The sequence below is a fragment of the Hermetia illucens genome, chromosome 1 (assembly GCF_905115235.1).
Source record: "Hermetia illucens chromosome 1, iHerIll2.2.curated.20191125, whole genome shotgun sequence".
NCBI classification, from domain to species: Eukaryota; Metazoa; Arthropoda; class Insecta; order Diptera; family Stratiomyidae; genus Hermetia; species Hermetia illucens.
The window spans coordinates 11,068,360-11,091,704 of record NC_051849.1 but is presented as its reverse complement, the minus strand read 5'-3'; the positions used below and the strand labels follow the sequence as shown (position 1 = coordinate 11,091,704).

The 23,345-nt window shown below is 44.8% G+C and overlaps 1 protein-coding gene across 1 annotated transcript; it reads left to right on the top strand.

Moving 5' to 3' along the window:
- The first annotated feature begins 11,852 nt into the window (after nt 1-11,852).
- Nucleotides 11,853-18,752, top strand: LOC119646428. Its single transcript, XM_038046876.1, has 3 exons — nt 11,853-14,645; nt 14,749-17,254; nt 17,329-18,752. The coding sequence occupies exons 1-3, from the start codon at nt 11,853-11,855 to the stop codon at nt 18,750-18,752; spliced, it is 6,723 nt and encodes a 2,240-aa protein (XP_037902804.1).
- The last annotated feature ends 4,593 nt before the right edge of the window (nt 18,753-23,345 follow it).

The window sequence follows — 23,345 nt, the reverse complement described above, 5'->3', positions numbered from 1 at the left end:
GGAGACCATTAAGGCACATAATATCTGCGTGTGGGATGTTTAGCAGTATTGAGTTCACTAATCGTTATAACTCCATCTGCTAGATTCTCCATCAAAACCTTGCTTTGAAGTACAGCTAGGTCGCAAACTACCATCCTTACTATAAGTATACTCCACAGAGAATCTTGGAAAATGATCGGGCCAAACTACTGTGGGATCACACTATTGCCACTGACCATAGTGTTAATCACAATAGACCCGATCTGGTTCTGCTTCTCAAGGAGGAAGGAGGGTGCTTCATAATCGATGTGACCGTACCGTTGGACCGGAACACTGTTGAAAAACAGGAAGAAAAAATCTGAAACTTTGGCGGACGATATGAAGCAGGCTTGGAGACTACAAAAGATCGAAGTAGTCGTAGTGGTAATTTCAGCGATGGGATTAATCTAATAAAATTTACATAAAGCGCGGAAAATGCTCGATCGTAGGGACGGACTATACATGGAGAAGCAAAAAAACGGTTATTTTGGCAACCTGTGCTATAGTCCGAAGAGTCCTGTCCGGTAACAATCTGTCATACCGAGGTTCAGTCTTGATCCGTACTGTTTTCAATTTAAAATCAATGTCTCTGTAGTATAGAACGGCGGCGTCTCTGCTTGAAATATTTGTGACAATCGGGGATGTGGCAATACATTTTCGCATGGTCACACACACTTTGCGTTGAAAGGCATCGTCGCTGTGATACGGGGCGTTGGATGTTGCCTTCTCATTGCCTGCTCATCCTTAGGTTCGTCGCCCCTCGGTCCGATTGAAGAGGAGTGAGGTTTTTTTTTTAACTATGTATATGAGGGAGTAAGCCTCCCTAACAAATCCGTAATCCGGGATGAAGGAATCGACGCGTCTATCGGATGAATTCGGACTCCCCTCCAAATACCTTCCCTACCTTCAGAGGTAACCATAAGACACTGTATCATTGGAATCTCAGCATTACTCGTCGAAAGAAATTGGGGATAAAAACATTTTAAATTCTTTCAAAAGGAACCCACGGGGCACGAAGACAGTACCCACCATTTGAAAGGTCTAATTCTCCTCTGTCATTATTTGTGATCACGAATTAAGCCCCTTTTCTCGAAAGTCTCAATATTAAGGGAGATATGAGTGTTTAAAGTTTTTCAAAAGATTCACCCACTTTGAGGCCATTTTCCCAGCTCCTAGAACCCCCAACTTATATAGCATTTGAAAGGTCTAATTTTCCTCTATCCAAGTGGTCACGAGTTCGGCTCCTTTTTTCGAAATTCTCAATATTAAGGGAGATATGAGCGTTTAAAGTTTTTCAAAAGATTCCCCCATTTTCCGACCATTTTCCCAGCTCCTAGACCCCTAACCTATATACCATTTGAAAGGTCTAATTCTCCCCTACCCAAGTGATCACGAATTAAGCTCCTTTTCTCGAAATTTTCAAAATTAAGGGAGATATAAACATTTAAAGTTCTTCAAAAGATTCCTCCACTTTGCGGCCATTTTCCCAGCCCTAGAGCCCCAACCTATATACCAGTTGAAAGGTCTAATTCTCCTCTATCCAAGTGGTCACGGGTTCGGCTCCTTTTTTCGAAATTCTCAATATTAAGGGATATATGAGCGTCTAAAGTTTTTCAAAATATTCCCCCATTTTCCGACCATATCCCCAGCTCCAAGACCCCCAACCTATATACCATTTGAAAGGTCTAATTCTCCCCTATCCGAGTGATCACGAATTAAGCTCCTTTTCTCGAAATTTTCAAAATTAAGGGAGATATGAACGTTTAAAGTTCTTCAAAAGATTCCTCCACTTTGCGGCCATTTTCCCAGCTCCTAGAGCCCCAACCTATACCAGTTGAAAGGTCTAATTCTCCTCTATCCAAGTGGTCACGGGTTCGGCTCCTTTCTTCGAAATTCTCTATATTAAGGGATATATGAGCATCTAAAGTTTTTCAAAAGATTCCCCCATTTTCCGACGATTTTCCCAGCTCCTAGACCCCCAACCTATATACCATTTGAAAGGTCTAATTCTCCCCCTATCCAAGTGATCACGAATTAAGCTCCTTTTCTCGAAATTTTCAAAATTAAGGGAGATATGAACGTTTAAAGTTCTTCAAAAGATTCCTCCACTTTGCGGCCATTTTCCCAGCTCCTAGAGCCCCAACCTATATACCAGTTGAAGGGTCTAATTCTCCTCTATCCAAGTGGTCACGGGTTCGGCTCCTTTTTTCGAAATTCTCAATATTAAGGGATATATGAGCGTCTAAAGTTTTTCAAAATATTCCCCCATTTTCCGACCATTTTCCCAGCTCCTAGACCCCCAACCTATATACCATTTGAAAGGTCTAATTCTCCCCTATCCAAGTGATCACGAATTAAGCTCCTTTTCTCGAAATTTTCAAAATTAAGGGAGATATGAACGTTTAAAGTTCTCCAAAAGATTCCTCCACTTTGCGGCCATTTTCCCAGCTCCTAGAGCCCCAACCTATATACCATTTGAAAGGTCTAATTCTCCCCTATCCAAGTGGTCACGGATTAACCTCCTTTTTTCGAAGCTCTCAATATTAAGGGAGATATGAGCGTTTAAAATTTTTCAATAGATTCCCTGCGCCATCGTGGTCTGTGTGGGCTCGGGGTCACAAGTGCCGTTTTCCGTCGCGGGTGATAAAGTACATGAAGTTTACGCACGCTCCATGGCCGCGGAGGTCGACGAGCTCAGGACAATGGCAACGACACTTACAGGCTCGGTGACCATGCTCACAGCGACGATAGGTGCTTCGCGTCCCGGGGCAGATCTCGATCACAATCACGGTTGATATGTAAATTCCTAGAAAGGGTATTCGGGTAGTCATACGTCGGGACCCTTATCGTCCTCGACAATTTGCTGGTACCACCGTAAATTCGGAGCTCAAACGGCTAAATGTACCACCAGCTGCACTTTTAATGCAACAAAAACTAGAAGCCTTGAAATTTTCGATCCTCTCAGCAGTTGTTGCTTTCTGGTCGACACGGGTGCTGAGGTGTCGGTTCTCCCGGTACCTACTACTGGCTGCGGCAAACTTCTTTCCCATCAGCACCTATGGCTATGGGCAGGTGGACGTAAGACTCGGACTGCGCCGAACGTTTTCGTGACGATGCGTTCTAGCGGACATTAGCACCCGCATTTTATGCGCAAACTTCCTGTGTCACTATGGGCTGTTGGTGGACCTGCAGGATTTGGCATTAGTGCCCCCCGCAACCTCTTTACACACGTCAGGGAGAGTTTCCACCTGTGCAAACGACACTCGTTCGATTATATTCGAGGACGTTACCGACTGTCACATTTGCGCACTCCTCCGAAAGTACTGCAACATTACAACGGAAAATAGTTTGTCCCACATGGTTAAGCTATCTTCTTTCACTTCAGGAGCCTGCTGTTCCAAAGAAGGAGTTCTACGATTTAAAGAAAAAGGATACTTGCAGACCTTCCAGTAGCTGATGTAGGTGATGAGGAACATCACTACATTTGGCCCCTAAGGCCGTGCGGAGATTAGTGGCTGCTGAATGTTCAGACAATTCCCGACCGATATCCTATTCCACTCACCCATGATTTTGGGCACTCCCTTACGAATTGCCGTATTTTTACGACCTTGGATCTAGCCAAGGCGTATCATCAAATCCCTTTCGCTCCCGAAGACATACCGAAAACGGCTATCTGCACACCTTTCGGGGTCTTTGAGTTCACCAGGATGACTTTCGGCTTGTGCAACGCTGAGCAGGCTTTGCAGAGATTCATCCATTCTGTCCTTCGTAGACATGGGTGATGTTTTGGTCGCTTCTCTGTCCAAATCTAACTCGTTCTCAACGTTGAAAATGTAGATTCCTACAGAAGCAGGTGAAATTTTTCGGGCATATAATTACCCCTGACGGTATCCAGCCTGACCCAGATAAGGTTGAAGCGATAAAGAACTTTCGCCTGCCAACCACGGTGAAGGATTTTGTCATCGTGTCATGCCCAAGGCCGCTCGTCAACAAGCGATCCTTAATGCTTACTTGTCTGGACTCAAAACCAAAGACTCTCGCGAGGATGCGTGGTCTATTTGGGCTGTCCATGCATTTGAAACGGTCAAAACAACAGTTGTTTGATGCAATACTGGTTTCCTCGACCAGATCCAGCCCTAGCTGTTTTCAACGATGCCCCAGACAAAGGGGTAGACGCCGCTCTTCAACAGAAGGTGAATCAAACCTGGCAACCGTTGAGTTTCTTTTTGAAGCAACTCAATCCAGCTTAAAATTATAAAAAATTGGCAGGAAGACAGTAAACCGATCTTAATCAGGTTTCTTTTTCCTGATGAGTAGAAAAATATTTATTGACTATATGAAAAACGTGACAAATAAAATTTTGGGACACATGGAAATCTGATAAATTCCAGAATTATTATCCTTCTCAAAATGCTGCGCTACTAGATGCAATGTTGGTTTTTGGGGCATTCCATCTTACGACTACAAACTGATTTGAAATATCGAAATAGAGTCCATTTTCGAAAGGACTACAGTAACCAACCGCCTGGTGTACTTCTGGTCGACATCTATGTACTTCTCTTCTGGTATTCCTTCGATTTCTGCAATGAATGATTGATTCAGTATATTATGCTGTACATACGAGTACATAGTAACAATGGCTTTGAATAGGCAAACTAGTGTTCCTGGAACAAATTTACAATAACCAAAAAACCAAAAAAGGACTAATGGTTTCGTCTAGGGCAGAGGCAGCTCTTCAGACACTGCCTCACCTCTGCTTTGGGAGCAGCGTGACCGAAGGTGGCAACAGGTGGAAAAAAGCTCCTTTATATAATCGCAAAAACACGACAAGGTGAGGCAGGGTCTGAAGAGTTGTCTCTGCCCTGGACAAAATCGTTAGTCCTTTTTTGATTTTTGAATGCTTTAGTGGGCATAGCCCAAACTAGGGATCTGTGGACCAAAAACGTGTGAGTAAGTTACTCTCCATTTGATCCGGTCCAACATCATGTGGATCTGAACTTAGGATCCCCCATATCCTAAAAAATTTACAATGTTAATTAAGACCTGGCCAGAAACATACCAACGTTTGGAAACGATGATATTTAGGAATCTAAATTCAAACACAAACTTAGATATGTCAGTGAATGATACTTACTGTTGCTTCATCCAATTTCTTAAGCAGGTCGTCATGTTTTCTTTCGATATTTTTCAAAGCTTCTTTTGTCTCAGTCAATTCGTCACTGATTGATTCTATTGATCTTATTGCCGTTTCTTCATTTGTTGGCAGGCGATCCTGTGAAAGTAAAGGCATCGTCAAAAAGCCGAAGCAACAATAAGCCGGACTTCCCATGTGTTACAGAAGATGTAAATATTCTCTTCAATGTTGCCGGCCCGTAAGAAGCAGGAGAGCTCTATAAAGTGACTACTATGGCTTAGATCCTTAACTTTAAACGGTCAGACTACGGTCAGTTTGGCATTAGCCTTGGTTATCAGTCAACCCTACTCTACCAGAGTGACAACTTTTTTTGAAACTTCCAATTATTTCAGGATGTCAGGGTTTTTTTGAGGGACGAGCGCACATTCGAAAAACTAATTAACAAGCGATTTTTGATAGCCGAAGGTCGTAGTATTTCTGAACCAAGTAGTCTAATACCTCCCTCAGTTGGTAGTCCCGGATAACCACTAGCCAATCTGGTGGTGAACCAACGTGAGAGGCAATAACGACGACGACCCAGCATGGAAACCCCTTTCAAGTTATGGTAAAGTTACAACTGTCTCCGTCCTGATAATAATCTTGGGAGGACTGCAAGTATGTTCAAAGCTATGACACTATGACACCATTAAATTGGCAGTGCAGGCTCAGTTAAGATGGGCTCCTAATTAGCGCCTGATCCCGGTTCTGACAAGAAACCCTTATAACTATAGTGTCAACCCAGGCGTGATTTTCCGTCCTCACATAGGCAATCATGGGAATCATTTAAGGTGGCTGCACTTTCCAGCGGTAAAGACCTAATGGAGCGTACATGAGAACTGGAGAGGACACCTTAAAAGTCCTTCTAGGAATCCGGTTCCAAGAACAAAAATGAACAGCAAAATCCAATTAGATGAAACAGCAGTTGGCTGAACTCAATCGTGGCGTTGAATTAGGTGAAATTAGTAAACAACTCATTTGATCCGAAATCACACAGTCCAGATGACGTGGTATCGCTGATAAATTTCGTCGTTATATTGATTATGGAATCGTCCTCTTGCAGCCAGTTTTACCCTGGATTATTCACCGACCGTGTTGTGAGTAGGTTAGGTTGCCCTTTCTTGAACGCCAGGGCGAAATCCAAATCCTCATCCATACGGATTAAGTGACCCGCCCACCGTAACCTATTGAGCCGGATTTTATCCACAACCTGATGGTCATGGTATCGCTCATAGATTTCGTCGCTATTTAGGCTACGGAATTATCCATCCTCATGGAGGGGGCCAAAAATTCTTCAGAGGATTCTTCTCTCGAACGCGGCCAAGAGATCGCAATTTTTCTTGTTAAGAACCCAAGTTTCCGAGGAATACATGAGGACTGGCAAGATCATAGTCCTGTACAGTTAGAGCTTTGACCCTATGGTGAGACGTTTCGAGCGGAACAGTTTTTGTAATCTGAAATAGGCTCGGTTGGCTGACAACAACCGTGCGCGGATTTCATCATCGTAGCTGTTATCGGTTGTGATTTTCGACCCTAGATAGGAGAAATTATCAACGGTCTCAAAGTTGTAGTCTCCGGTGTCTATTCTTCCCGTTTGACCAGTACGGTTTGATGTTGTTGGTTGGTTGCTTGGCGGAACTACAGCGTCAAACAAGCTGCGGAACGACTTATAGATCGAGGCCACTTTTAGCACCCGGGTTCTGGACCACCAAGTGATAAGTTTTGGGATTTCTTTCCTTTAATTTAAGAAGTCCTTTAGCTGGCAGGAGGGACATTCTGAAACGGAGAGGCGGCTCGTCGGCCAGGGCAAAAATCGGTGGTGGTTCTGTTCAGCGGACATAGCGGCATACTCTATAATGGGCCTTACCCTGCAGATCTATAGAGATTGATGACCTTTTGGGGTTTGAGACACCAGAAAAACTAGTTGAAAAATGAATGCCTCTTTATGGTTTTAGGGATAATGGAGTCCAAGTGGTCTCTGACCGAACCCGTCCTTGTTATCTCTCTGCCTAAAAAGGTGGGAGATTTGACATGGCCAAAGGTAAGATTATTAATTTTAACGAGCAGGGGTGTTGCCCTGCTTCTCTTGGAGGATATTGATTGGTATTTGGTTATGTTGATTGGTAGGCCCAGTTTTCTTGTATTTACCCGCCTTTGCAAATATTTGGAAGTCTTCAGCGGCCGAAATGAGAAAATCGTCTGCATATTGGAAGATTTCAATGCTATCAGAGCATTTATTATGCAGGGACGACATTGGACTTAAAACATGCCCTTGGGGAATGTCATTTCTAACTTGAACGCTGTCCAGCCCTAGTTGTAGACGTCGATTAGATATTATTCTTGACGCCCATAAAGCAATTTCAGCAGGAAAGCGGCAATGTGACATTGTGGCGCGGCAGGATCCGCAGCATTTGAAATTTATTTCGAATGTCGCGGGTGCGGACGTGTAGATGGCGCGGAACTCTCCACTCATTTTAGAACTCGCCACGGGAGTGGAGGATTAGCGGTGGGAAAGTGCCGTTGGTTGGGACAGAAAAGACCGCATGGAAATAAGCCGGTCTCTTCTGTCTCCAACCGCGGCGGTGAACACACGGGAATTAGAAAAATTTAAAGCGTTGCATTATTAGTATATTTGTTATAACCAATAATTTGACTAGTCAACGGGATTAAAAGTTCTATTTGTGCATAACATTAATAATAATTTATTATATGCCTTAATCGGTATTTTTGGTTTTACGGTTCCTTTGTAGAAAGAACCAAAGTGGTGACCCTGACGTGGCGTTTCATCCTGGCGGATGTCAGCTTCCCCATATTAGGCGCATACTTCTTGTGTCACTATGGGTTGCTGGTGGACTTGCAAAATAAGTCCCTTATAGACCCCACGACCAACCTTAATTTGTCGGGCCAAATGGTATCTCACGCTGACAATAACCTTTCCGTTCTTTTGGAAGACATCATCGACTCTCGTGTTCGGACAATCCTCCAAAAGTTCAGCCAGATTACCACCGAGTGTAGTCTCTCGAAACCAATGAAGCACAATGTGCAGCACCACATTAATACTACTGGTTCCCCGATTTTCTCGAAGGTGCGTCCTCTATCACCCCAGAAACTGGCTATTGCGCGGAAAGAATTTGAACAACTTGTTCAACAGGGTATCTGCAGGCCCTCAAACAGCTGTTGGTCTTCCCCATTGCATATGGTCCCTAAGCCAAATGGCGAATGGCGCCCCTGTGGGGATTACAGAAGGCTAAATGCACAGACTGTTCCTGACCGATATCCAATTCCACTCATCCACGACTTTGCGCATCACCTCGCGAATTGCCGCATCTTTTCGACCTTGGACTTAGCCAAGGCGTACCACCAAATCCCAGTAGCTCCTGAAGACATTCCAAAGACGGCAATATGCACACCCTTTGGACTCTTCGAGTTCACCCGAATGACTTTCGGATTGTGTAATGCGGCGCAAACCTTTCAAAGGTTCATTCACTCAGTACTGCGAAACCTCGATTTCTGTTTCGTGTATTTGGATGATGTTTTGGTCGCTTCTTCCACTGAGTCTGAGCACGTAGCCCATCTCGAGTGCATTTTTCAACGTCTCCTTGAGGCCGGTTTAGTCCTAAACGTTAAGAAATGCAAATTCCTTCAACAACAGGTGAGATTCCTCGGCCACTCCATTTCCTCTGAAGGAATACAGCCCGACCCAGACAAGGTGCAAGCGATAACAAGCTTCCCGCGTCCAAAGACAATGAGGGAGTTGAGGAGGTTCTTGGGCATGCTAAACTTCTACCGTCGTTTCCTGCCCAAGGCCGCCCATCACCAGTCCATTTTGAACGCGTACTTGTCTGGCCCCAAAACTAAGGACACACGAGAGATCGTGTGATCTGAAGAGGCTATCCGCGCGTTTGACAAATCCCTTCAATAACTGGCCGACGCTACACTCTCGGCATTCCCTCTGCAAGATGGGCCCCTAGCCGTTTTTGTTGATGCCTCTGACATCGCAGTAGGTGCTGCCCTTCACCAAAAGGTGGATCAAGTTTGGCAGCCGTTGAGCTTCTTCTCGAAACAGTTGAATCCCGCTCAACGGAACTACAGTACCTACGATCGCGAACTGCTCGCCACGTACTTGGCATCAAATACTTCCGTTTCTCCCTAGAAGGCAGGCCGTTCACAGTGTTCACGGACCATAAGCCTCTCACGTATGCTTTGAAACAAAAGCCCGACAAAGCGTCCCCTCGTCAGCTTCGACATCTGAGCTTCATAAGCCAGTTTACGTCAGACATCCAGCACGTGTCCGGCAAGGACAACATAGTTGCTGACGCTTTGTCTCGTGTCTCCGAGGTTAACATCCCCGCCTCACTCGATTTCTCGGCTATTGCCAAGGCGCAGGAGGATGACGCAGCACTTCAGAGCCTCAAATCCAACCCCAAATACAAATTTCGGGAGTTGCCCATCTTCGGCTCAAACCTCTCGCTCTGCTGCGAAGACTCGGAAAAGGGACCTCGGCCATATATTCCGGCCACATTTCGCAAGGAAGTGTACCACGCAGTTCACGACTTGACGCATCCCGGCATCAGGACAACAAATCAATTAGTCACCGGAAAATACTTCTGGCCCTCCATGAACAAGGATATCAAGTCCTGGGCCAGAGAGTGCATCGCATGTCAAAAGTGTAAAGTCTCCAGGCATGTAAGGAAAGAAGTGGGCTAATTCCCCGCACTACCAAGTGTTTCCACACCATACACCTCGACATAATAGGGCCTTTGCGAGACTCGCACGGTTACAAGTATTGCCTCACAATCATCGACAGGTTCACGCGGTGGCCTGAGGCAATACGTCTGAAAGACATTACGGCGCAATCTTGTGCCGAAGCCCTCTGCCGAGAGTGGATACCTCGCTTTGGCGTCCCTGCAGTGGTCATCACTGACCAGGGAATGCAATTTGAATCCACCCTTTTCTCGGAGTTAGGCAAACTCCTGGGTTTCAAACGCCAGCGGACTACTGCATACCACCCGCAATCCAATGGGATGCTAGAACGTTGGTACCGGACGCTGAAAGCCGCCATTTTGGCACGCGAGGATCCGTCCTAGACTCAAGTCTTGCCTCTCGTCCTACTCGGCCTACGTACAACCCGCCGAGAGGAATTTGCTGCCAGCCCCGCGGAGCTGGAATACGGGGAGAACCCAAGATTCCCAAGCGATCCGGTTTTCGACAAGAGATCGGGTCTCACGGAGTCGGGGTTGGTGCGTCTGCTGAGGGACAATCTCCGACGCATCAAAGCGCCACCACCCACTCGACACTCGCCCATACCTGCCTGTTGGCCCAAGGAACTGGACACATGCACGCACGTGCTGATCAGGACGGATGCCGTCCGGAAGCCGCTGCAGCCTCCATATGAGGGCCCGTACCGCGTTCTCGAGAGGGGAGAATATTTCTTCCAGCTCGAGATCGGCGGACGCAAAAAGGCGGTCTCTTTGTCCAGGCTGAAACCCGTGTGCGCCCCGAAGCAGCGTCGTGTCCGCTTTGTGGATTAACGGGGAACGGAGTTCCGGGATCGGTCGCCGAAACCCCCCTAGGTTTCGTCTGGGGGCGGAGTGATGTGGCGCGGCAGGATCTGCAGCATTTGAAATTTATTTCGAATGTTGCGGGTGCGGACGGGTAGATGGCGCGGAACTCTCCACTCATTTTAGAACTCACCACGGTAGTGGAGGATTAGCGGTGGGGAAGTGCCGTTGGTTGGGACAGAGAAGACCGCATGGAAATAAGCCGGTCTCTTCTGTCTCCAACCGCGGCGGTGAACACACGGGAATTAGAAAAATTTAAAGCGTTGCATTATTAGTATTGTTCGAGAAACAGATCATCGAACAGTTTTCGCTGCAGAAATCAAAGAATTAATCCACAACAAGCAATGAACTGCATGAAATGCAAAATGTAAACAATTAATATCTATTGCAACAATTCTTACCGAGTACTAGCAAAACCCAGCAACAATTGCCCAAGAAACAGATCATCAAACATTTCTTGCTCCACAGCAAAATGTTTATGATAGACACACGACACCCGCACAATGCCCATACTCAAGTCAGCGACCTTCACCTTGCACCACAAAACGTGCTAACCAGGTAATCGACCCATATCAACTGTGCCTGCAATAATATAGGGAAGAAAACGCTGACGGAAGTTCATCACGGTCAAGGCGACCGAATTACACCTAAGAATTTATGATGAAGATGCAATTTAGCTTTCATGAAGAATTATAATTTGTCGATAAAGCATTTTAAACTAAGCAATAATTTTGTATATAAATCAGAAAGAAATTAATAAACCAGGCTAGTCATAATCAATCTGTGGTTTTTGATAGTCTCATTACCCGTCCCAAGGATCGGTAATCTTTGTTGTGGCCTAAGAGCCTTAAGCAATTATCCTAAGGATTTTTGCTATACTTCGACCCAATATATTTTTTGGTCCGTTGAGCCGGATTCGGCATCTGGAGACACAGAATTTCAACGCCACGTTGCGAAAATCTGCATTAGGATATCGGCGCAGTTAAGTGGATCATCGCAACTGCGAAGGAAGTCTTAAACCGTCCTATTTCGTTGATAATTGGAACCATCTGCAAGGTTCAACACGTAATTTTGCAACTACTTTTGACCGTGAGAGCAGCGTGATGCCAACCAGCAGCGGAATGGATTCGGCCATCACCGTCCTCCAGAAGCACAATCTGGAGGAGTTCCTCAAAGTCATACGGAACTTTAAGAAGGATGCTAAGACTCGACATAGCGAGCTTTACTTCCAAACGAAATTGGAAGTACTCAATCGAAAATGGAAGTCATGCGAAGACAACCATTTCTCAGCCAAACAGAACTTGGCTCAAACTAAGGAGCTTCTGCAGAAGTATCTGACGGAATACGACGAAGCCGAGGCCGAATACGAAGTGTACAGCATCAAATTCGCGGAAAGGCTGTCAGAGTTCAGGAAGCGAGCGGGACACACCAACGACTCAGCCGATGGAACCTTACAATCAGTAGAACCAGATGCGGTCAGACTGGAGCGGATTAAGGTTCCAACGTTCGATGGAACTTGGTCAGCTTGGGTTTCGTTCAGAGACCTCTTCAAATCCCTTGTCCACGACAACGGGAGACTGTCTGGGGTGCAGAAGCTACAGTATCTTCGGGCATCAGTAAAGGGAGAAGCGTCTCAGCAAATTAGGCATCTTAATATGTCGGATGCCAATTATTTCGCAGCTTGGGATCTCTTGGCGAAGAGATACGACAACAAGCGCATTATTGCACAGTCACTTTTGGCCCAGTTTTGGAACATGAAAACTGTGGTAAACGCCGAAGGCATCAAAATAATGATTGATACGACCAACGAGCTGATCACGAATTTCCAAGACTTGGAGGTTGACCCATTCGACGCAGTCATGATATTCATTCTGCAGAAGAAGCTTGATCCAGAATCCAGAGCAGAATGGCAACGGAAAATTGGTGCGACAGCGGACGTACCTAAGTTAGAGGCATTCCTAGAATTCCTAGAAACCCAGTGTCACATCATTGAAGAAGTTAACAGGTGCTCCTCCTCTAAGAAGTCCAAGAAAGTGGGGATCCATACTGTTACCCATAACGAATACGAAAAGTGCACATTGTGTAAATCAGACCACAGTCTATACAAGTGCCCGACGTTCCAAGGCTACACCATAGACAAGCGAAGAGAAGTTGTTAAAGCAAGCAACTTGTGCTTCAACTGCATGCGTGCGCATCGAGTGTACGAATGCACATCAAAGGCAGCTTGTAAAACTTGCGGAAAGAAACACCATTCTATGCTGCATCCTACCACTACGGACAAGTCTGAAGCTCCGAAAAAGTCAAACCCGAAGCATTCTGACCAGTCTCAGAGCAATCTCGTGAATCAGGAAAACATGTGGACGGTGCTATTGGCAACCGCAATAATTGAGCTGCGCAATGTCAACGGCGACTTCATCAAACTGCGTGCGCTAATAGACCAAGGCTCCCAGAATTCTTTCATTACGGAATACGCTGCAAATTTATTGGGGTTGAAACGAGAGCGTGCCTTAGTGATCATATCCGGAATTGGAAGTGCAACCAGGAAATGTAGAGGACAAGTCCCAATAACCATGAAGGAAAAATGGTCAAATGGTGAAATAGGTACCATCGCATTAATCATTGATACTATCACGAAACCTCTTCCTTCTGCGACGATAAGCAATGATGGTCACATTCGGTTGACCCCCGCAGACCTAGCTGATCCAGATTACAGAACTAAGGGCAGAATCGATGTTCTCCTTGGAGCAGACATATACGGGGATATTCTATTGGACGAAATTATTCACGGAACCCCAACAGCCCAAAAAACGAAAATCGGATGGATTCTCTCCGGTCCGATGACAGCCTCACCAGGAGACAATATTAGTATCAGTTTTGTAAATACCAACGATTTGGACAAAAGATTTGAAAAATTCTGGATTCAGGAAGAGGTAGTTCCCAGAGAAATGCTTAGTAAAGAAGAAGAAGAATGTGAAGCGCACTATCAAGCGACCACCAAACGATTGGAAGATGGACGATTCGAAGTGCAGCTCCCACTCAAAGCTGACCCAAGGACAAACTTGGCACCATCGAGTAAGGCTGCGATTCTGAAGTACGAAGCGCACGAGAAGAGGATGCTCAGAAACCCAAAATTGCTTCGAGAGTACAACGAATGCTTGCAAGATTATCTAGATTGCGGGCACATGAAGGAAATACCAAAGAATGAAATGGGTTTACCGTCATATTATCTACCACATCATGCAGTCATCAAGGAATCCAGCACAACGACTAAAGTGCGAGTGGTCTTCAATGCATCAGCAAAAACTGCATCTGGGAAATCCTTGAATGACTTGTTGATGATAGGACCAACCATACAAGATTCGATAATCGCACTTCTTTTGCGATGGCGTTTGTATCCCGTCGTGCTAACAGCAGATGTGGCAAAAATGTACCGACAAATACGAGTCCGAAGCAAGGATGCAGATCTCCAACGGATCGTGTGGCGCCCAAACGAAGCAGATGTAATTCGTCATTACCGGTTAAAGACAGTTACATTCGGAACCGCAAGCGCCCCATTCCAGGCCACCAGAACACTGCACCACTTGGCCATGAACGAGCAAGATCGATTTCCGAATGCAGCAGCATACCTGCAAAGGGATTTTTATGTTGACGACTTAATGACCGGAACAGACACTATCGAGGAGGCGATAAGCCTCTACACGGAATTAACCCATCTGCTTAGAATGGGTGGGTTTGATCTGCGCAAATGGAACTCGAACCTAGACGAAGTGTTGGAAGCCATACCAGAGCATCACCGGGGATCAGCACACCCACTTAATTTCAACAAGGAAGATCGCGTTAAGGCGTTGGGATTGCAATGGCATCCTCAACGAGACATGTTTATGTTCAACATTCATGTAAAGACCCTATCTACAGGTGGGCCAACTAAAAGGACAGTGGCATCAACGATCGCATCTTTATTTGATCCACTCGGATGGTTGCAGCCCATTATGATCAAAGGAAAGGTCTTCATGCAAAAATTATGGCTTCTCGAAACTGGAATGGGATGATAAGCTACCGCCAGAATTAGCGCAAGAATGGCAGACATATCAAGCGGAAATTACAAATCTCCGAGTTATTGAAGTGCCAAGATGGATTGGGACTACCTCCAAGGACCGAATCGAATTACACGGATTTTGTGACGCATCGAGAACGGCTATCGCTGCTGTGATCTACATTCGGATCCTTAAGCATTCGGAGGAGCCCAAGGCTAGACTACTAACGGCTAAAACGAAGGTAACACCGCTTGCTGTACAAACCATACCACGACTTGAGCTCAATAACGCAGTATTGCTGGTCAAACTGATGAATCAAGTTAAGGCCTCAGTTGTCAGTTGGATTGATACTGCCACCCACCACTGGACAGACTCAACGATTGTACTCTCTTGGTTAGCCGACCATCCAGCTCGATGGAAAACTTATGTCGCAAATCGAGAGAGTGAAATTCATGCAAGTAGCACACCGGAACAGTGGCATCATGTGGGGACGCACGAAAACCCTGCTGATTGCGCTACACGGGGATTGACCCCAGCACAGCTAAACGAATTTGGGTTATGGTGGAATGGCCCAAAGATTCTCACATCCGATACTGTTAGCTTCCCAACAATGGAGTGCATTGAACCCATGGAGCTAGAGAAAAGAAACACCTTGCACACATTACGAGCAGAAGAACAGGATCTACTGATCGATAAATTCTCCAACTATACGAGGCTAATCCGTGTAGTTGCATACTGCAGACGGCTGTTGCCGAGTAGTAATGGTTACCGATCCTGTGGATATCTCACCGCGGAAGAACTGCGAACAGCCAGAACTGCGTGCATTAAGATAGCGCAAACTCGTTCGTTTTTACCCGAGATCCAAAGATTAAAGAAAGGGCAGTCGATCGATAGTAAATCACGAATCATCCAATTACGTCCATTTATTGATTCCTGCGGTATCCTCAGGGTGGGCGGAAGGCTACAGAATGCCAACAACGTTAACAAACATCCCATTATATTGGATGGTAAATGCAATTTCACTGAGATCATTGTGCGGCATGCTGATCATAAAACTTTACACGGAACCTCACAACTAATGTTATCGACTCTACGGCAAGAATATTGGATTTTAAACGCTCAGAAAATGGTAAAACGATGCATCCATAAATGCATCACCTGTTACAAAAGTAACGCGCAACCACAAGCTCAATTGATGGGAAGCTTACCATCCTCCAGAGTGGTACTAAATCGACCATTTTGGGAAACCGGGTTGGATTTTGCAGGACCATTAAGGATTAAATGGTCAAACGGTCGAGGAGCAAAGACTGCCAAGTCGTACATTGCGGTATTCATCTGCCTTGCGACGAAAGCTATGCATCTGGAGTTAGTCAGCGATCTCACGTCAGCAGCATGCATAGCAGTGGTGAAACGATTCGTGTCCAGAAGAGGAAAGTGTAAAGCCATCTACAGCGATTGTGGAACAAATTTCATAGCAGCTGGAAAGGAAATAAGGACCATGTTTCAAACTATGACGCAAGAAACGCAAGCGTGGATGGCGAATGACCGCATCGAGTGGCATCACATTCCACCAAGTAGTCCCCATTTCGGTGGATTATGGGAGGCCGGAGTCAAATCGGTGAAACGGCACCTCTTGAAAACCTTCGGAGAATCCCTTCTAAACATCGAAGAGATGTACACCGCCCTTGCTCAAGTAGAAGCATGCTTAAACAGCAGGCCTTTAGCACCATTAAGTAGTGATGCGATCAACGAAGATGCGCTCACTCCTGCACACTTTCTAATCGGAAGTTCTATGTTTGCATTACCAGATAAAACACCGGACAACGTCAAGGAACTACGACGGTGGCAGCTAACACAAAAATTGTCAACCGAATTCTGGAACCGATGGCATCAAGAATACCTGTCCAGATTACAGGAACGTCCAAAATGGTTAAAGCCAATCGCAAATTTACAACCGGGCATGCTGGTATTGGTGAAAAGTGAAAAAACTCCTCCCACAAAGTGGCCGTTGGCACGAATAATCGACGTACATCCAGGACAAGATGGATTGGTCCGGGTAGCAACGATTAAAATGAATGGACATATCACAAAGCGACCAGTAGTGAAACTGTGTCCTTTGCCAATAAACGACGAATACCCACGAGAAGCCATTAAACCTGTACAAGAGGCAGATAATGACGAGCACCACGAACCACCTCCTTCGAAGCGAAGACGTGGAATAACCAACCACTCTATTACGCCCTCATGGACATTAATGTTAGCGACTATAATATCACTCTGCGTATCACACGTAACGGCTATCGTGAGCGTGAAAAAGTCGAGTGGAGGTTTCTACCTAGAAGAGTTAGGAAATGCGGTCATAAATAGGGGAACATTTCAATTTAACATCCATGTACCTTGGAGTGAAATTCACACAGACAACATAAGAATTCATGACGTAATTCAAAACATGACGAGGTTGTGTGAATATAGTAAACAGATGAGCTATGATATAAGCTGCGAGAGACTTAACCAGCATTTAGTGACCATGAATGATAATATTCAGCATCGAGCAAGATCAATTCAGTTTCTGAGATCACGACAAAGGAGAGGTATACTGGGAAAAATACTCACGCTGTCTTTGGAGTGAACGATCAAGTGTATCAGGAGATAGATGATCTCTCGTCGAACCAAGTCAACCTATTGAACACAGTAAAACATCAAGGAAAGGTCATGCTAAAAGCAACTCAAATGTTAAATGACACTAATAACCGAATCACCACCCAACTTCAGCATTTCAACATACATCTAAATGAGTGCATACAGCGAATCAATGAGTTCAAAAAATGGTATGTTGCGGTCGACAAGAATAAAATCCATGTTCATTTCCTGAACACATACCAACAGGCTTTGAATTTTTTGAATGAAGCACTGGCTAAATACGATTGCTTGTGGCGAATTGTATCAAACCAAGCGTCCATTTGGGAATGTTCGCACATAACTGAAGTAGTTACAACATTGAACCACACTATGAGGCTGCTACCACCATCGCTACAAATTAATCATCAACCCAACGCAGCAACCCAGACCAGTTACGACCAGCAAAAAATCACGATACAAGGATATTTGCCAATATTTGACGTACATCACTATGATCTTATACAAGCATCTGCAATTCCACAACGACTCAACAACAATCTGTTTGTTATACCTGAAATTCATGAAGGTATCCTCGGACTAAATTATGACGAGCAATTGTACTTTGAAATCAGCCGGGAAGAACTTGACAATAGTTTCGCATTAAATACGACAAGTTATATGATTCAATTACGGGCACTTTACAATATACAAATGCATCCGAATTGCCTCATCACTCAAGTGTACAATAGCTACGAAGGAAAAAATTGTTCCACGCAACACTTTCAAATGCACTCTATAATTTTGAAAAAATTGTACACCCCGAACACCTGGATATATGCAACACCATCACCGACGGTTGCGTACGCTCTGTGTAACGGACAAAGAAGCGAAATCGTCCTCAAAGAGGAAGGGATCATCCAATTGACTTCAGATTGTTCCCTAACAACGAAAGAGATAATCCTTCTTTCCGAACAAAGAGACTTATCAACAAATCTGAAGGTATATTTTAAGCCTTTTGCGGCCAACATCAACTCATCAGTGGCGATCGAAACAGTGCCGATACTCAATGGATCAACTCTCCTTGAAGCAACAGGGTCATTCTCCACGATAGTGCAAGAAGCATATAAAAACCAGGAGTTAAGCAAGAACATGGCATGGAAGAAATTGCATTCTCACGCATTCAATTTTCCAATAAACCTAATTATCGTCATTGGTTTAACCAGTATCTTTATCCTAATACTCATAAGAAAGAACATCCAGTCATTCTGTAAGACGCAGCAATCATCTCAAACCCAAGAACCAAATTGGTACGATCCCACACCAGCAGCCAACAATGAAACAAGTATCTAAGAACCCAGAGGTTCTTGGTGGGCGGTATGTTCGAGGAACAGATCATCGAACAGTTTTCGCTGCAGAAATCAAAGAATTAATCCACAACAAGCAATGAACTGCATGAAATGCAAAATGTAAACAATTAATATCTATTGCAACAATTCTTACCGAGTACTAGCAAAACCCAGCAACAATTGCCCAAGAAACAGATCATCAAACATTTCTTGCTCCACAGCAAAATGTTTATGATAGACACACGACACCCGCACAATGCCCATACTCAAGTCAGCGACCTTCACCTTGCACCACAAAACGTGCTAACCAGGTAATCGACCCATATCAACTGTGCCTGCAATAATATAGGGAAGAAAACGCTGACGGAAGTTCATCACGGTCAAGGCGACCGAATTACACCTAAGAATTTATGATGAAGATGCAATTTAGCTTTCATGAAGAATTATAATTTGTCGATAAAGCATTTTAAACTAAGCAATAATTTTGTATATAAATCAGAAAGAAATTAATAAACCAGGCTAGTCATAATCAATCTGTGGTTTTTGATAGTCTCATTACCCGTCCCAAGGATCGGTAATCTTTGTTGTGGCCTAAGAGCCTTAAGCAATTATCCTAAGGATTTTTGCTATACTTCGACCCAACAAGTATATTTGTTATAACCAATAATTTGACTAGTCAACGGGATTAAAAGTTCTATTTGTGCATAACATTAATAATAATTTATTATATGCCTTAATCGGTATTTTTGGTTTTACGGTTCCTTTGTAGAAAGGACCAAAACATTATGTCACTCAGGGTGGCCAGATCAACCTTCTCATAAACGCTCTTCACATCCAGGACTACAATCAAAACCTGCTGATCTTTATCTTTTGCTACCGAAATATGTAAAAGGATATCATTGATGTAGACGCAGATTTACCTGCCTAATAGGCACAGCAGTTAGCAGGCAGGACATTGTATTTATCATACAATTTGATACAAACCTTGATCAAGGAGTTAAACAGTTTGTCAAACAGATTTTTTGAAAGAAGAAAAGGTTGACCGACCGTTTCGTCCAAGGCAAAGGCCACTCATCAGACGCTGCCTCACCTCTGCCTTGGGAGCAAAGTAACCGAAGGTAACGACAGATGGTAATCCCTCCATACATATATAATCGCAAATACGTAATGGGTACGTCCGTGGGTGTTTAACCCAAAAAAGAGGAGTCCGTGGACTACAAAAGAGGAAGTAAGTTGCTTTTTAAGTAGTCCGGTCCGTCACCAAGTGGGTGCGGACTCAGGACTCCCAGCATTCTCAGCAAAAAAAAACATTGTTTGAACAATAGGGCGGTAACTGGTGAAAAGTTATGGATTTTTGGAATGAGTACCAGCCGAATAATAGACCAGCCCTCAGGAGTACTCAACCTGCACCAGATGAAGTAACAGTGCAGAGAATGTTTCCAGCAACCAGCGTACATGTTGATAAGTGATATTATCCGTATTAGAGGCGGAGGCACGCTTGTGCCTTAGCACTGCACCCGTCAGGTCTTCTAGAGAGATGGGCTGAGAAACAGTGAGATATCTATGGGTGGAGATATCTAGGGGTCGGTCTTCACTGCCCAGCCAGAAAATCAAGATATTCAATGTTTTTCTTAGGGTCCTAACATCGGGGCTTTTCGCTGAGGTAACCACGAAAACCGTTCCTGGATTTCCAGAAAGACAATTTTTGATGCTGGATCTAGTTCTGAATCGTCTATATCCGATTTGTTTCCCTTTAAAGTACAATTTAAGCTCCGGGGCCCACCACGCCTTCGGCTAGCTCATGTGATTGGTGCAAGGTCTGGTTGCATCAGCATTTCCCTTTTCAAACTTAAAGTTGAAATCCTGAAACTAATTAAACTGAGAGCCAGCCACTATCCTCTGCGCAAACATCAGCACACGGGAGGGATCTATGATACAAGGAAGACCAAATGTATAGGCCTTGAAATGCAGAAGGCTAAACAGCCTTCACATTTACCTCTAGGGGGTGTGGTTTGAGTTGGATGTTATAAACAATCTCCCCCCTCCAGGAGCTTCTAAGAATTTTTATGGTCAACGCATATTTACCTCGTGCACATAAATATTTCCAAGGAGATAATTGATCTTGGTTTCCAAATTTTCAGCTTGTCTTTTTGCTCTGTGTTTCTCCTTTTCGCTGCGGTGTAGTTCGTATTCAAGCTTTTTAGCCAATTTCTCGTAAATCGTCCTTTCTTTCTGACAAATTTCCAGTTGAAACCCAACCATTTCTATCTGTTTACGAAATTCGGCTGCTGCAGATTCTAGTTTGGCATTACACAACTGACGTTCGTTATCTAAAGCGCTGCGTAGTTGGTTGACCTCCTCCTGGAGCCGGTTGGCAGTGAGGGCCTTCTCCTTAAAAACATTAATTTTCGATTCTATATCGGCCATTTTTCCCAGTAAAATTTGAAGCCGCCCCTTCTCGACATGGCGGACTCCAGGCTCGGCACCGCCAGCCAGTCGTTCCTTCGGATTATAGAGGGTATGCGATGCCTTATTCATAGTTTCAGGGTGGTCAGGAGTATGAGAGCATGGATTCTTCAACTTCTCTGCGACGTCATGGCGTAGACTCTTTATTATCGAATTGGCAAATTCAGCAGAATTCGCGTCGTTAAATGGAGAGAATGCTGTCTTATTCATCTGTCTTCTAGTTGAGAAAGGTTCGACACTTTTAGAAGAAGGAGAAGGAGCACAAGATGAATAGCGAGAGTCGTCAGAGGAATCTGTTGAAGGTCTAGTCGAGGACTGCGTTGCCAGTGGTAGCAACTGTTTTAGTTCCGAGGAATGTCCTAAAAAAGGCAGGGATTGCTGCTCTTTTTGTCCCAAATGTACGACCTGAGTTTGGCTAGGTATTTCTCTGGAACTCGGTCTAGCAAAAGGACTTGGAGGATGTTTAGACTGGGGTAGTAGATTGCAGGACAACTGAGTTAACGTATGGTGAGTTTGTGGGGCCAAAGCTTGCCTAGCCTTGGGGTCTTGTTTGTTATTTCGATATAGACCTCCGTATGAATGCTGGTAGCATGCAAGACAAGATTGGCGCACTGGGATCCTTGGGTAATGTATTTTTCCAGTACATGTCGGGGCCGCTTTTGATTGCAATGCGGACAACTGACGGATTTTCGACACATATGCATGAAAAATTCGCAGGATAGCTTCTCTTGAGTAGATACCATGTGACTTTAAGGCCACCAAAATTGAGTCTAGTTTGGAAAACGACAGGGAATTTTCCATATTATCGACAAAATGTTCAATAGTCGCTTCGACTGAATCATCCCACATATTTGCGTTTGTGCAGTGTAACGTAACGCTAACATAAAAAAGCGAAAAGGACTCAGTTATTTTCAATAATACTTTAAATATTAAAACATTTAAATATCAAAAACATTTTTTCAAAATTAAAAATTTCACCAGAAACAAAAAATTTGTTTTCATAAAATGATGGCCAATTGAAAGATTTTGTTTTTGAAATGTCAAATCGCAAACTATGTTCATTGAACTTAAATAAATGGAGGGAAGTCACCCTGCGTCCTAGAAGGATTTCGGTGTTTTTACGAGCATTGAGGGTCAGCAACCTGTCATTATGGGAAGCTTGTTCCCGGTTTTTGATAGCAGCATTGTTTTTTGGGAATAGGGTAGGTGAATGCATTCACGCACAGAGGGTTGGACTCCCGTATCAGTACCCAGTCGGACTACCAACTAAACACCTCCCTGTCATCAGAGAACTAGCCTCGAACCGTTTGACACGTTACTTCGGGCTAGCCCTCCCGGCTGTGGGAGCCTTCAAGTCAGGGAATTCCGTTCACCAATAGGAGGGGAGAGGAGGAAGGAAGTTGTCAGTTCAGGGAACCCCTTACCATCCGGTCCCTCCGCCGGTCGAATTCAACCTTCTTCGCAATTAGAAGAGCCCGAACATAATGCGCAATACGATTCCAACTGCCAGCGCTCTTCAGCATCTCTCTGACAATGTTGTCTGGAGAGAGCTCCCCTGTGTCTGCATAAAGCTGCTGACGAAAGCCGTCCCACCTCTCGCAAGAAAAAAGGTGTGTTCAGCGTCGTCCGCCACTCCATTGTAAAACACACAATCAGGGGATCGTGCCTTCCCAATCCTGTAGAGGTAAGACTGAAAACCTTCATGCCCGCTTAGAAATTGGGTAACCACGGGTCTAAATTGTAGATGAGCCGTGCAGTCCATCTGCCTCTTGGATCATTTTGCCAAGCAAGTTGCCACTCGGTGAGAGCACGTTGACGTTTTTCACGGGCCTACCTCTCTTAAGTTCTCGCGCTTACGGCGGTAGATAGTTTCGCGCTCCTTTGCAAGGAGGGCAATGGGGATCACTCCCGCGATCACCGTCACGGCCAGTTCGGAGACGATACGATAAGCAAACGCCACTCGCAAAGCTCCCCGCATCTGTACTTGAGCAAGGCACTTACGATGCATCTCCATGTCAAGGGCATCATCCCATACCTCCGCGCCATAGAGCAGAACTGACTGCGTTGCTCTCATAAGGAGACATTTCTTAGTAGATATAGGGCCCCGACATTCACCATTAGCCGCTTCAAG

Coding starts and splice junctions, on each gene's coding strand:
- LOC119646428 (XM_038046876.1), top strand. CDS start 11,853: ATGCCAACCAGCAGCGGAATGGATTCGGCCATCACCGTCCTCCAGAAG. Junction 14,646..14,748: donor TGTTTATGTTCAACATTCAT/GTAAAGACCCTA, acceptor TTATGATCAAAG/GAAAGGTCTTCATGCAAAAA. Junction 17,255..17,328: donor GACGAGGTTGTGTGAATATA/GTAAACAGATGA, acceptor GATAATATTCAG/CATCGAGCAAGATCAATTCA.